At 34.2% G+C, this 12,168-nt stretch overlaps 2 protein-coding genes across 2 annotated transcripts; both read left to right on the plus strand.

Annotated features, from left to right (window-relative positions):
- The first annotated feature begins 362 nt into the window (after positions 1 to 362).
- Positions 363 to 2,617, plus strand: LOC108578466 (transmembrane protein 39A). Its single transcript, XM_017941813.1, is given in 8 exon segments — positions 363 to 412; positions 617 to 969; positions 1,097 to 1,236; positions 1,314 to 1,412; positions 1,561 to 1,648; positions 1,650 to 1,906; positions 2,055 to 2,262; positions 2,363 to 2,617. Coding segments are annotated over 7 exon segments (1,374 nt in total). The 5' UTR covers positions 363 to 412; positions 617 to 642.
- A 1,173-nt stretch (positions 2,618 to 3,790) lies between these two features.
- Positions 3,791 to 9,713, plus strand: LOC108578462 (laccase-like). Its single transcript, XM_017941809.1, has 10 exons — positions 3,791 to 3,840; positions 4,241 to 4,463; positions 4,689 to 4,973; positions 5,158 to 5,431; positions 6,002 to 6,203; positions 6,439 to 6,623; positions 7,197 to 7,392; positions 7,503 to 7,715; positions 8,883 to 9,128; positions 9,370 to 9,713. The coding sequence occupies exons 1-10, from the start codon at positions 3,792 to 3,794 to the stop codon at positions 9,615 to 9,617; spliced, it is 2,121 nt and encodes a 706-aa protein (XP_017797298.1). The 5' UTR covers position 3,791; the 3' UTR covers positions 9,618 to 9,713.
- Positions 9,714 to 12,168: the final 2,455 nt, after the last annotated feature.

Consider the following 12,168-nt stretch of genomic DNA (forward strand, 5'->3'; position numbering starts at 1 on the left):
ATTTTTAAAAAACTGAAAAAATGAGTATAAATCTTGTAGGCAATACATATTGCTGAAGAGTGGAAAAACTAATATGATAATTATAGGTATGAAAGGTTACTGGCATATTTGTAATTTTGTTGACATTAAATAGTTTAATAACATCTACAATTATATATTCTTTAGTAAACTTTATAATCTATCTGCTTTGTGTGTAGGGTGCGCTACATATCACTTTAGTAATTTCACTTCTAGTTTTGTAATTCTACGAAGGGATAAATCTATGTATATGTTTCATCTGTGTGAAAAACAAAAACAAACTTGCAATAAAAAATTTAGTGTATATGTGGAATCATTGGTTATGTTGATTTGTCAATACCTCTTTATCGCCAATTTTAGCATATAATACTAATATTCCTAAATGGTTTTAAATGTGAGTATTTAAAAATTATATGCGAGAGATTTGTAAGAATATGGAATGTTATGTTTTATGTAATTTGAACAAAATTAAAAACTGATAAATTCTTTGGTGTGATAATTCAATTGATATTAAATTCACTTATTGTTTATTTAAAAACTAACTTATTAAAGTAAAAATTAATAAGAACAGTAATAAAGCACTATTGTTTGCAAAAAGATAACTGAAATGTAAACTCATACACTATGCCTGGTGGAAGACGTAATACTACTAGTAGAAATGGACAGACTAAATCCCAAGCTAACATTTCTACACCTTCAAATATTGGTGTACGAAGTAATAGTGGAGAAAGAACACCTGGAAGTGGTGCAGATGATAAGAAATCAGAAGAAATTTGTGGAATAAAAACATTGGTACCAAAACATGTACCTATACCAATTGTACCTGTTGATGGTCATTTAACATTTGAAGCTATGTCTTTGGCTGTGTCAATTATTGCAGCTTCATTACAAATGCTTAATTTATATAGAACTGTTTGGTGGTTACCCCATTCTTATAATAATTATAGCATGGTATGTGTTTTAAAGAATTTTATATTGGCTTAAATTAAAAATTATATTGGTTTAAATTTTGTTTTATTATACTCTTTAACATATATTTTTCATGCACTATTAAAAATATGTGATTTTGATTTTTCAGAATTTTTATTTAATAGATCCTTATCTACTTATATTTATAACAACTATGGTTGCAAGACAATTTATTTACTCTTTATTGCGTCGTGTCATTGATGTTTCATCACCAGTTCGTTGGTTACCTGCTGCTCAAAAAATTATGAGGTATACTTTTCTACAGTATACTATTCCATAGAATACATAATATTTTTCAGAGTAATTCTGTATATTATTCTTTTCAGGATAACTTTGTTATTTATTGTGATGACTATATTATGTTGGTGTCTTTATCACATGGCTGAAAGGCATAATTCAATGAAGATTTTTTACTTATGTTATCCGTTTGTATTTTTTTATTATTATAATTGCTATTTTCAATATAATATACTTCTATTATGAAATGGTTACCAAAAAACAATATATATATATATATTACATACCAATCAAACAAACATAGAAATTTTGTTTATTGTATCTACTTTGTTTCAGAAGTTTATCAGTATATTTTGTTATGTTTGGTGTAAGTGCAGCACCTTTTTTTGATATAAATTATTGGTTTAAATCATTTTCTTTTTTGTGCAGATAAACCTTTACATAATTGCTCATTAAATGCATCCGCAATTAGAGCAGAAGTTTCAACATTGAGATCTGATTTCAATCGTCGTCTGAAACGAGCTTTATTTGCATCTTCTAGTAGTGCTTATGTATGTGGTATTGCACCCATTATATTTGTACCTCAACATTTACATTTTAATGTATCATGGGTTGTACAACATGTTATTATGTTTTGGCTTGGAAGAATAAGTGCTCACTTTTCACATGCTTATCCTGTCAGGTATGTATTTGTTGTATGTAAAATGTTTACTCCTTTATTATTGTATGGTTGAATGAAATGTGTACGTGCTGTTGTGGAGATTTTATTATTTGAATGTTGTACTAAAAAATTCATTTCCAGAAATTTGATGAATACCCTAATTATTTAGGTACTGTGATGTTCTACATAGAGCGGCGTTACATTTAGGTCGATGGGTGAAAATTGAAAATCGTAATAGCCATACATATGCTCAAGCATGGAATGATTCAGTTTTGTGGCCTCATGGTTCAGTTGTGCGGCACAATAAGGAAATCTATCGTTCAGAAGGTTTATGCACTGTAGCAGAACCAGGAAATTCAAATCATTATAGGTTTTATGTACGTTATGAATAACTATATCGCCATAAATTTTATTCCGATTATAATTGTGCTGTGAAAATGTATCTAATGTAACACATACTTTAATTCTTTTATACAGGCTTTATTTAGCAATCCCACGATGTTACTTTGTTCATTGTTGGGCTTACAACTTCTTCTTGTCTGTGCACAATTATTCATTTTATTACGCACAACCGATTGGTATCAAGCACTATCGATAATGTTGCTTCTTGTGATCAACTATTATACTTTATTTAAAGTTACTAGAGATTACCTTATTTGTTGGAAAGTATATCATGCCGAGCAAATAATACAAGAAAAGTCTCAAATGAATGCAAATTCTGCTATTCAATAAATAATTATTTTGAAGAATATGTGATGTATTGTATTTTCCTCTTCCTGCTTTGTATTTCAATTTTTTTTTTTTTTTTCGTTTAGTATGTGCAAAGAGTTGTTCTTTTAAATTTGCTCTGGAAAAATCTCTGGAAAAAAAAAGATAAAACTCTATTATATTATACATATAAAGAGAAGAAAGAAGGTGCAGAAGAAATATGAGTTACTAATTAATATTTGACATCATATGTTTGGTTTCAAATATTTATACAAATGCTACTTTTGTTGCAACATTTTAATAAATAACTTTTAACGATTGAAACTAGTTTTTTAGTTTCAAATTATTGTAATCTGTTTAACGTTTTTAAACGAATAAAGTGTTATTTGAACAATGATTTGGGAAAATATTTTATTTAATTAATGATGCAGCCAACTTTGTTAGGAGTAGGGTGCATACTAGATAGTAGTGAAACACAGTAAATGTTTTTAAAAGCATGTGTAGTTTCCATTCAAAAGTGTTTAAAATGTAAAATACTTCAAATACTATTCTGACAGGCGAATAATGTTGCGTTTTGTTTTCACATATTCCCTGTGATAATCACATTTTTCAATAATATTAGAATTACATCGCAAAAGAATAATATCATTCATTGTTAGATTTTGAGTAACAAAATGAAAAACAGAAGATGCTAAATTGAATAAAATAATTAATCATAACCTTAACGTGTAACTTTGAATACAATGATATCATGGTATTTTTCAACTATATCGATAGTAATTAAAATCGAGTCGTAGATTAATCGTAGGTTGTATACATAAGTGTATTACTTTTATCATTGTTTTCAACAAACTAGCAGATTCCTTAGAATCGTCATGTCATTGGTTTATGGTTTTATGTCTTTTTGAAAAGAATAAACATGTTTTGTATGTGTCACCTTGATTTGTCATTGAATTTTGCAAATTCCATAATGCAATTTTAAATAAGGAAATCATGTATATTCAGCTGAAATTCCACTTGATTTAACCAAACGCGTTGAAAAAGCAATTAACGTTATCGATAAGATAATAAGAGGTGTAATTTGCATTTCTTTTTCTGAAATCAAATATTTTCCGGAAGAAAATATTTAAATAATCATGATTATATATATAAGAACAAAATCGAAATGTAGAGCAGTATGACTTGTGCTCGTGCCATCATGAATTCCACTTGGAAAATACTTTCAAGCCTCACGTTTATTTTTTTCGGTGTGCAATATTTTTCTCTCTCTAAATATTTCATAGTTAATTGATGACTGAAAAATCGTTTCGTCTCGTAAAATTTTGTTAAAATACCAATTCACGATTACTTTTTATTTTTCATTCGGTAATTGATAAACAGAACAAAGTATATATATTTTCAAACTTTTTTTTACAAAACCACGAAGAGACAAAAATAAATAGATCGGATAAGTGATTTTTTACTCGAATTGTGACATCTATACAATAATTCGTGATTTGTAAATTATCCTTAAGTACAATCTAATAGAAATGAATTTTCTCGTCATGAATTAAAATTTAAATATAAATATATAAGGTTCAATTGATAATTACAAACACATAACTATTGTACAACACTAACACTTTCACTGTGTTTGTTAAAATTTAGTTATAGTTACATGTAACACACAAAGTTCAAAAATAGTGTCTGGCTATGTATCTGGACTTGCTGGTATGCCTCCAATTAATAGGACCACTTGTCAGAGTGATAAAATTCTCAGAGATACATCTTTGTCGGATGCTTTCGACTGTGCTCGTACCTGTCACTTGACGGATAAACCAAAAACGTGCTACTACAAGTTTGTAATTGAACGTTATCCCGTTAGTGGTCAGTAAGTATGATGAAAAATTTCATTTTCATATTTTACAATTTTTCATTTCACGTAAATCAAAGATTCATAAAAAATTTTCTAAAAATCAAATTTTCTCCGATAGCTGTAAATAACTATTATCATAAGAATAGTTTGATTTTCCAATTTTTCATTTTACACATATCAAAGATTTATAAAAAATTTTCTAAAAATGAAATTTTTTCTGATCGTGTTACTTCTTTTTAGAGCATGTGATTTATGCACACCTAACATTAGCAATACAATTTGCCCTAATTGCCAATGTGTACCTACCGATGGTGTGCAACGCATGGCTTTAACTGTGAACAGAATGATACCAGGACCAAGTATACAGGTCTGTTTAGGAGATTACCTTGTGATAGATGTCGTGAATAAAGTTAAAGAAGATGCTATAACAATCCATTGGCATGGAGTATTCCAAGAGGATTATCAATATTACGATGGTGTACCACAGTTAACACAATGTCCAATAATATTTGCAACTTCCTTTAGGTATTTTATATAAAAAAGTTTTTTCGTATAGCTTTAGTTTTACGTATAATTAGAAGGAAACATTCGAAATGTTAGATTAAAAAGACGATAATTCTATGAATTCTAGCACTTTTGCATTGCGCGATTAAACTTATCAGCGATAGTGGAAATATTAGAATTATTAAGTTTAGTTTTGGTATTATAGATATCAATTCATGGTGAAGAACAGTGGTACACATTTCTGGCACGCTCATACAGGATTGAATAAAATGGACGGGATTCACGGTGCCTTGATCGTACGCGATCCAGTAGAAACTGATCCAAGTAGAAAATATTTCGAAACTGATTTGGCTAATCACGTGATAATTATCGCTGATTGGTTTCACGAAGAATCTACTGAACGATATCCAGGTCGCAATGCTGGTGTTACCGGGCAACATCCTGATACATTTCTGATCAATGGAAAAGGGCAATTTACAGTAAATACGTTTTACCGTCAATCGATACTAATATGAAAATCGAAAGATTTAATTTCTTCTTGTTTTGTTGCTTTTATGGGATTTTATTAATTAAGAAAATATTATTTTACAAATGACTGACATTTAACCCTTTCGACTCCTTTGTCGAGTGTGACTCGACGTTAGTTTCATTCACAGGTATGAATGAAGTAATTTTTAAATTGCCAGTTTAAATATGTATTATATTTTGCAATATTTCTTTTACCTGGATGAGCAATAGGTACACATACATATGACCCTTAATGCTATTTTCAATATAATTAGTAAAAAAGATTGTTTAAATTGGTTCCTATCGACCAAAATGTCTTTTGAAGTGCATTTCGAATAAGATTCTTAAAATAACAGGGAGTTATTGGAAAGAAAATTTAAAAAAAAATTTGGAGTTCAAAGAGTTAAAATATCTTTTGGAGCAATTTCTTTTCTTTTTCTATTTTGTTGCTTTCAGGGGGTTTTATTATTAAGAAAAAATTGTTTTCTAAACGACTGACATTTGAAATAACATTTTTTGGAATAATTATATTTTCATTGCAGGATGCCAATGGCACTACTACAAACACTTCCTTGGAAGTGATCACTGTGGAGGCAAATAAACGTCATCGTATCCGGTTAATTAATTCTTTCTGTGCCACCTGTCCAGGACAACTAACTGTCGAAAATCATAATCTCTCCGTTATCGCTATAGATGGAAACGATATTGAACCCTTAGTTGTTAATTCCATTGTTTCGTTTCCAGGTATAAGTGCAATATGAATCGTTTAAACAATCGTTAATTGGTTCATCTGATTAACTACTGTGCGTTTAATTCTCGACATTTACACGAATACGATAGTTGTCCTTAGCAACATCCTAATCTTGATGTGTTAATTAAACGATAACACTGATTCATTTTCCTCGTAGTAAATTGTAACCACGATACAATAATACAATAGTGTTCCTGTCTAAAAAGAACGTACGTTGTTTTTCTATAGGTGAACGATACGATTTTGTCATAAACACTAATCAAACTCCTGGCTCTTATTGGATACAACTTCGTGCACTGGACGATTGTGAAGCTAGAAGCATTCAACAACTGGCTATACTGCAGTATGTAAACGCGTCTGGTACGCCTGCATCAAGTAGACCCACGTACAGCACTGGTATTCCTGTAGGAGCAGTAAGTTATTGGTTCACCACGGTGTGTCAATAAATAAGTTACACTTTTTTCTAAAAAACAAAAAAAAAAAAAAATACGGAGGAATGAAAAGAATCTTTTTTATTAGAGATTAACGTAAACTGACAACTAGATAGCTGTTACTTTTCAAAATAGTCACCCAGTATCTGTAAACACCTGCTGTGACGAGAAACCAATTTTCGAATTTCGGTTTCAAAAAATTTTCGTTCGATTTTCCGTAATTTTCCAGTATGACCTTGAAGCCTGTAAGCGTAAGATGTGAATATTTCCTCGCACTACGATTTTGGCGACATTTGGCACATTTTCACCTTAATTTTTGCCCTTTGCGCATTTTCACCTTAATTTAATAAAATGATAAATCTTTTAATTCAAATATAAAAATTTTTTCACAGCAAGCGAAAACTTTAAATTCATCGAAAGTAACGCTTTCTGAATCGAAAACAGACAAGAGGTGTAATTTACTTATTTGACCCAAGTTTCTTTTAATAATGCATTCATTCAATGTCTTTTTAACAATACATTCGAACAATCTTTCCTACACACTTTCAACGGTAGGTTTTGAATCCATTGGATGTCAGTTGTAACACTCCAAATCCTACAGCGATATGTATCAATCAAGTGAAGACTGCCATACCGATCAGAAGGATTGTGCGTCAAACGAAAGCTGACTATCAATTCGTCATACCTATAGGCTTCCATGCTTACACGCAGCAAGAGATCTATCAGCCAAATCAGTACGCTGAATTTATAGGTGACATTTTCTATATAGTTCTGTTACGATACTTTTATTTTTCTTCTTTTCTTCTCTCTCTCTCTCACAATTTACGAACTATTATTTTTCATACAAACATATATGTACAGTTCCAGGGCCAGGAGTTTCGGTTTCTGCGACGCTAGATGGCGTAGAGTACATATCTCCACCTTCACCGCCACTTTCACAATATCGCGATGTATCTCCGGAACAGTACTGCAATTCGCAGAATTTACCTCGTGGCTGTTCCAGCAATTGCAAGTGCACGCATTTGTTAAAGGTTGCGTTGAACTCTCTGGTGGAAATTGTGTTGATCGACACATGTGAGTAATCTCGAGTATGTTGCGACACGTTCACTGCGGCAGCTTTTTTCAATTTTTACCTTTTTAGTAAAAAGTTTTCGCTTTTTTACTATTTGGCGGTACAGGACGACTGTGGCCTGTAGACATTTTAACACTTTATCTAGAGTTAGCCGATTCATCGGCTTTTCGGTACTCAAGGGTTGTCGACCCCTAGCCGATTCATCGGTTTCTCGGTACTCAGGGGTTATTGACCTTTACAATCGACGGTTTTCGAATTAGACGGGTCTAGTGAACAGTCTCTCATTTTTCTTTGGTTAATTTTTGGTAAAATTTCTGTTTCACGTTCACTTGCCAGTAAATGGAGAGTGACGTCTCTGTTACGAGCGATAACACACGATTTTCGCTTCGAGTGCTATGGACGCGTATATGCGTCCGGCGAAAGCTGTCCGTGCGGATTACGGGCGCACATATGAGGTTGTCAATTTTTTCGATCTCCCGCGTAGTGTGGTTACGATTATCTTTACACGAGATGAATACACGTGTCTTAATTAGCTATCTATGAAGAATACACGTGTGTTATTTAATTCGGTGTAAAAGAATTACAGTTCACACTAGCAAAAGAGTATTCAGCACTCGTACTCCGTACTGGACTTTCTTATTCGGCGGTACGAGACAAATATCTCATGTTTTCGTTATATTTTACTGTTCTACCCTACAAAAGCTCGATTAACCCTTCGCAATCGAGTGGCGACTGAGAAGCGACATTAATTCTCACTTGGTAAATAATGAATGAAGACAGAGAGCAGTTCTATGGGCCTCCATGAATTTCTTCACCATAGCGAAATAGAGAATGCATTGAATATTTAAATAAAATCGCATAGTTTATTTCTACGTTAGTTTTAAAACATTTCAAAGAAGATCCGATTTGCAACATTTCCTACAGCAAAATCACCTTCGAGTGCAAAGGGTTAATGCCTATTACGACGATAATGGTGGAAGAATAATGGAAACAGCTTACAATTAGCACGTAGCGAATTTTCAATGAAAACCGTACCACACAGGACGAAGATCCGCGGTGAACGTGATAGAACAGAAGAGATTTACGAGATATTTCGAAAAGTTTCTGTTTTTTCTTTTTTTTTTTTTTAATCAACGCATGTTTTACAACGAAATTTTGTACAATTACAGCTCAAGTCGAGCAATTATCGCACCCTTTCCATTTGCATGGATACGCGTTTAGAGTTGTGAGCATGGGTCAACCGCTTGGTCCTTACTCGTTTACGGGGAACGCTACCGTGATAACGACGGATTACGTGAAACAGCTCGATAGTGAGGGAAAGATAGAGAGGAATTTGGATACTGCTCCTGGTAAAGACACCCTTGCTGTGCCGAACAACGGATACGTTGTGCTTCGATTCGTCGCAAACAATCCAGGTACGTGAGAAATTTGTTCAGCGAAAAAATAGAAAAATTTTAAGTGTCACTTTACACGATTACTCACGCTTTTCAAATTTTAACGAAGACTGAAAATTTCAACATAGAGTATCTTTGATAATTTTATAAAAGAAAAACATTATTTAAGTAGTTTGTAAGGTCAACGTTAAAATTTGGTCAAGATGAAATTCTTAGGAACACCTATTATTATCGGTGAAAATCAATAATTTTCATTATCCAGGATTTTGGTTGTTCCACTGTCACTTCGTCTATCATCAAATAGTTGGTATGGAGGTTGTTATACAAGTTGGGGAACTACGTGATTTGCCTCCGGTACCACGTAATTTTCCAAAATGTGGCAATTTCGAACCAGATATCTACGGGAATAGAGTGGATCCTTGGTTGCCGGGAAGGGGGAGATGGGGCCCACCTCCATTCGGGCCGTACGGACAATTGGGTCCATTTGGACCTATCTGGCCAACTTCGTGATTCCCATATGCACAAACTGTTGTGTTTAAGAGTTTCGAAAGTTGTATTTGCTGATTATGATCGTCGGCGCTGCTGTTTGATGACAAATAAATATCTTTGCGAAAGTAAATGTTTCCTTTTTCTTGTAATTTTGAACTGGGAAAGAAAAGGCGCCTGATAATTTACACACCGGACGTAATAACGCAATATGAAATATATTTGAACAATTTTTGTCCTATAACGGATGACAATTATTATACAGAGTGTTTCATTTATCCTGACAAATTGGAATATCTCGTTAAAAAGGACTGAACCTATCGAAGAAATGTTTGAACAAAATTTGTTCGATATGAAGGGGGACACCATATGGTGCAAATTATTTTATCACAAGTCGTATGGTGGGGGAAAATTTCAAAGTCAAGGAATTCATACGTTTATTCGTTCGCGAGAGATCACGAGCACATAGAACACAGGAAGTCACAAAACCTCGAAAAGAACGGAGAACGTTCGATGGTTAAATCGAAAATCAAGAGGGCGTTTTCGTCGTCGAGAGTGAGTCTTCTGTAAGCACCACTCGAAAACAAAGAATTAAAGTCAAGATAGTGCGGTATCCCAAAAATAACTTATTCTGTATTCCTAAGCGATTCTTAAGGTTCCCGGCGTCCGTCTTGCTCGACGACTATTTCCAGAATGTCCTTTCCGCGTCGTATCCCACGTTGCATTCCCGGCGTCCGTCTCGCTCGACGGCTATTTCCAGAATGTCCTTTCCGCGTCGTATCCCACGTTGCTCCGAAAAGCCGTTGGAGCCCCCTCGTTCGACTTTCCAGGGAAAGGGCTCGGTTTATGGGACCCTCAGGTACCCGCGCGCTTTCTCTTCCTGGGTGACAAATTCCAGGCCACCACTTTGCCGCCGGAATCTCGCATTTCTTACATAAACTTGGTTTGTTTACGTTGGTAACGTGAAAAGCATAACGGGAGATGAGTTTGATTTTTGTTTACAGCATGACGTGTAGCCTAATTAGCCAGCGACTCCGGCTCGTTTGAGTTCTTAGAATCTGATGAATTTATAACATCTTGCAACAATAATTTACCTTACATGGCAGGTCGTTGAATTTGTATCAACAAAATTCGTTGTATACATATTTAATGCCATCACACAATGAAAAAGAAAAATATGGTTCCATTTAAAAAAAATGAACTTGATTTCAAAATTTCTTCCTATCATTCGACCTGAAAGGAAAGTAATGTGCACCATATAGTGTCCCTCTTCGTACCAAACAACTTTTATTCAAACATTTTTTTGATAGGTTCAGTCTTTTTTAATGATATATTCCAATTTATCAGGATAAATGAAACACCGTTGGGGCCACGATATAGCGAGGTCGTAAATTAAACTCTCAAGAATCGGCATCGATTGATGTTGCGGCACTCAAGGCCGTGTGTTGCAGTCTGTTTGAGGGTTCCAACAATAAACGAATGGTAGCATATGATTTGGTACTTCAAGTAGAAAATGGTATTTCATTTACAAATGGAAAATATGTTAATATTAAAGCTACACAATCCTTTTGCATTTTCTATCTGCATCTTGTAACCGTACTTCCAAATGCGGCTTTTCCCAGAAGAAAAAAACCCTAAATTGTCCTAGCTGAACTCAATTTTCAGTAAATATATTAGAATCAGTTTGACTTTCGCTGGATAGAAGAATTCTTTGTACGGTCCTGACCATGGTTTCAAGTACTTATCTGAATTTTTCGTACGGTCCTGACAATGGTTTCAAGTACTTATCTGCTCGTATCTCTGTCAATTTTCGGGTCCCGGCAGCTAAAACATGTTTACTTTGACGCCTAACCGATTTTACGACCTCGCTATATCGTGGCCCCGACTATAAGGCGATACGATGCGCGTAGAAAGAAGGTCCGCGACAAAAGGCCTCGTGCCTTTTCCCTGGGAAAGTCCCAGGAAGTGGGGGCGCGATACTCTTGTCCTCGAGGACGAAGAAACTCGGAGATGTTTGGAAAAACATCTCTCGATTCTTCGCCTCGAGGGCCAAGAGTCGCCAGGCCTAAGTACGTGGGCCCCTCCGTGGCGGTCGCCACAAATCTATTGGATGATTGCAAAAGTTCGTGTCCGATATGAAAATAAAACACAATCGGTGCGTGCAAGAGCAGATTGCATTTGAAACTGAAATGGAATGAAACGAATACAGTAAATTCTCTACAAGTGTCAGTCAGTTTGGATTCTACAAGTGTCGGTATAGATGGTCCTACGCCTAGGCTGCGTCATTGCTGCGCCTATGTTATCTCGCTCGCAGTCAGTCAAGAGTGTAACGCTACACCAGTCGGTTTACTTTACGAGATTTCAGGGCTCCGCAATTCATAATAGTTTTTTTACTTTTTTTAGCTGAAATTTTTTTTAACATGTTGGTGAGATTTTTCTAATGAAAATGATATCAAACACGAATAAAAATAATAAAGCATAATATGCTATGAGTAATGAAAATCAAGGCCGCGTCAGTCACCGGCGACTGACAGTATACTTTTCGTTGGTCGTCTTCTGTTTATAGTTCGCATGG

Source organism: Habropoda laboriosa, unplaced genomic scaffold, assembly GCF_001263275.1.
Source record: "Habropoda laboriosa isolate 0110345459 unplaced genomic scaffold, ASM126327v1 scaffold59, whole genome shotgun sequence".
Taxonomy (NCBI): domain Eukaryota; kingdom Metazoa; phylum Arthropoda; class Insecta; order Hymenoptera; family Apidae; genus Habropoda; species Habropoda laboriosa.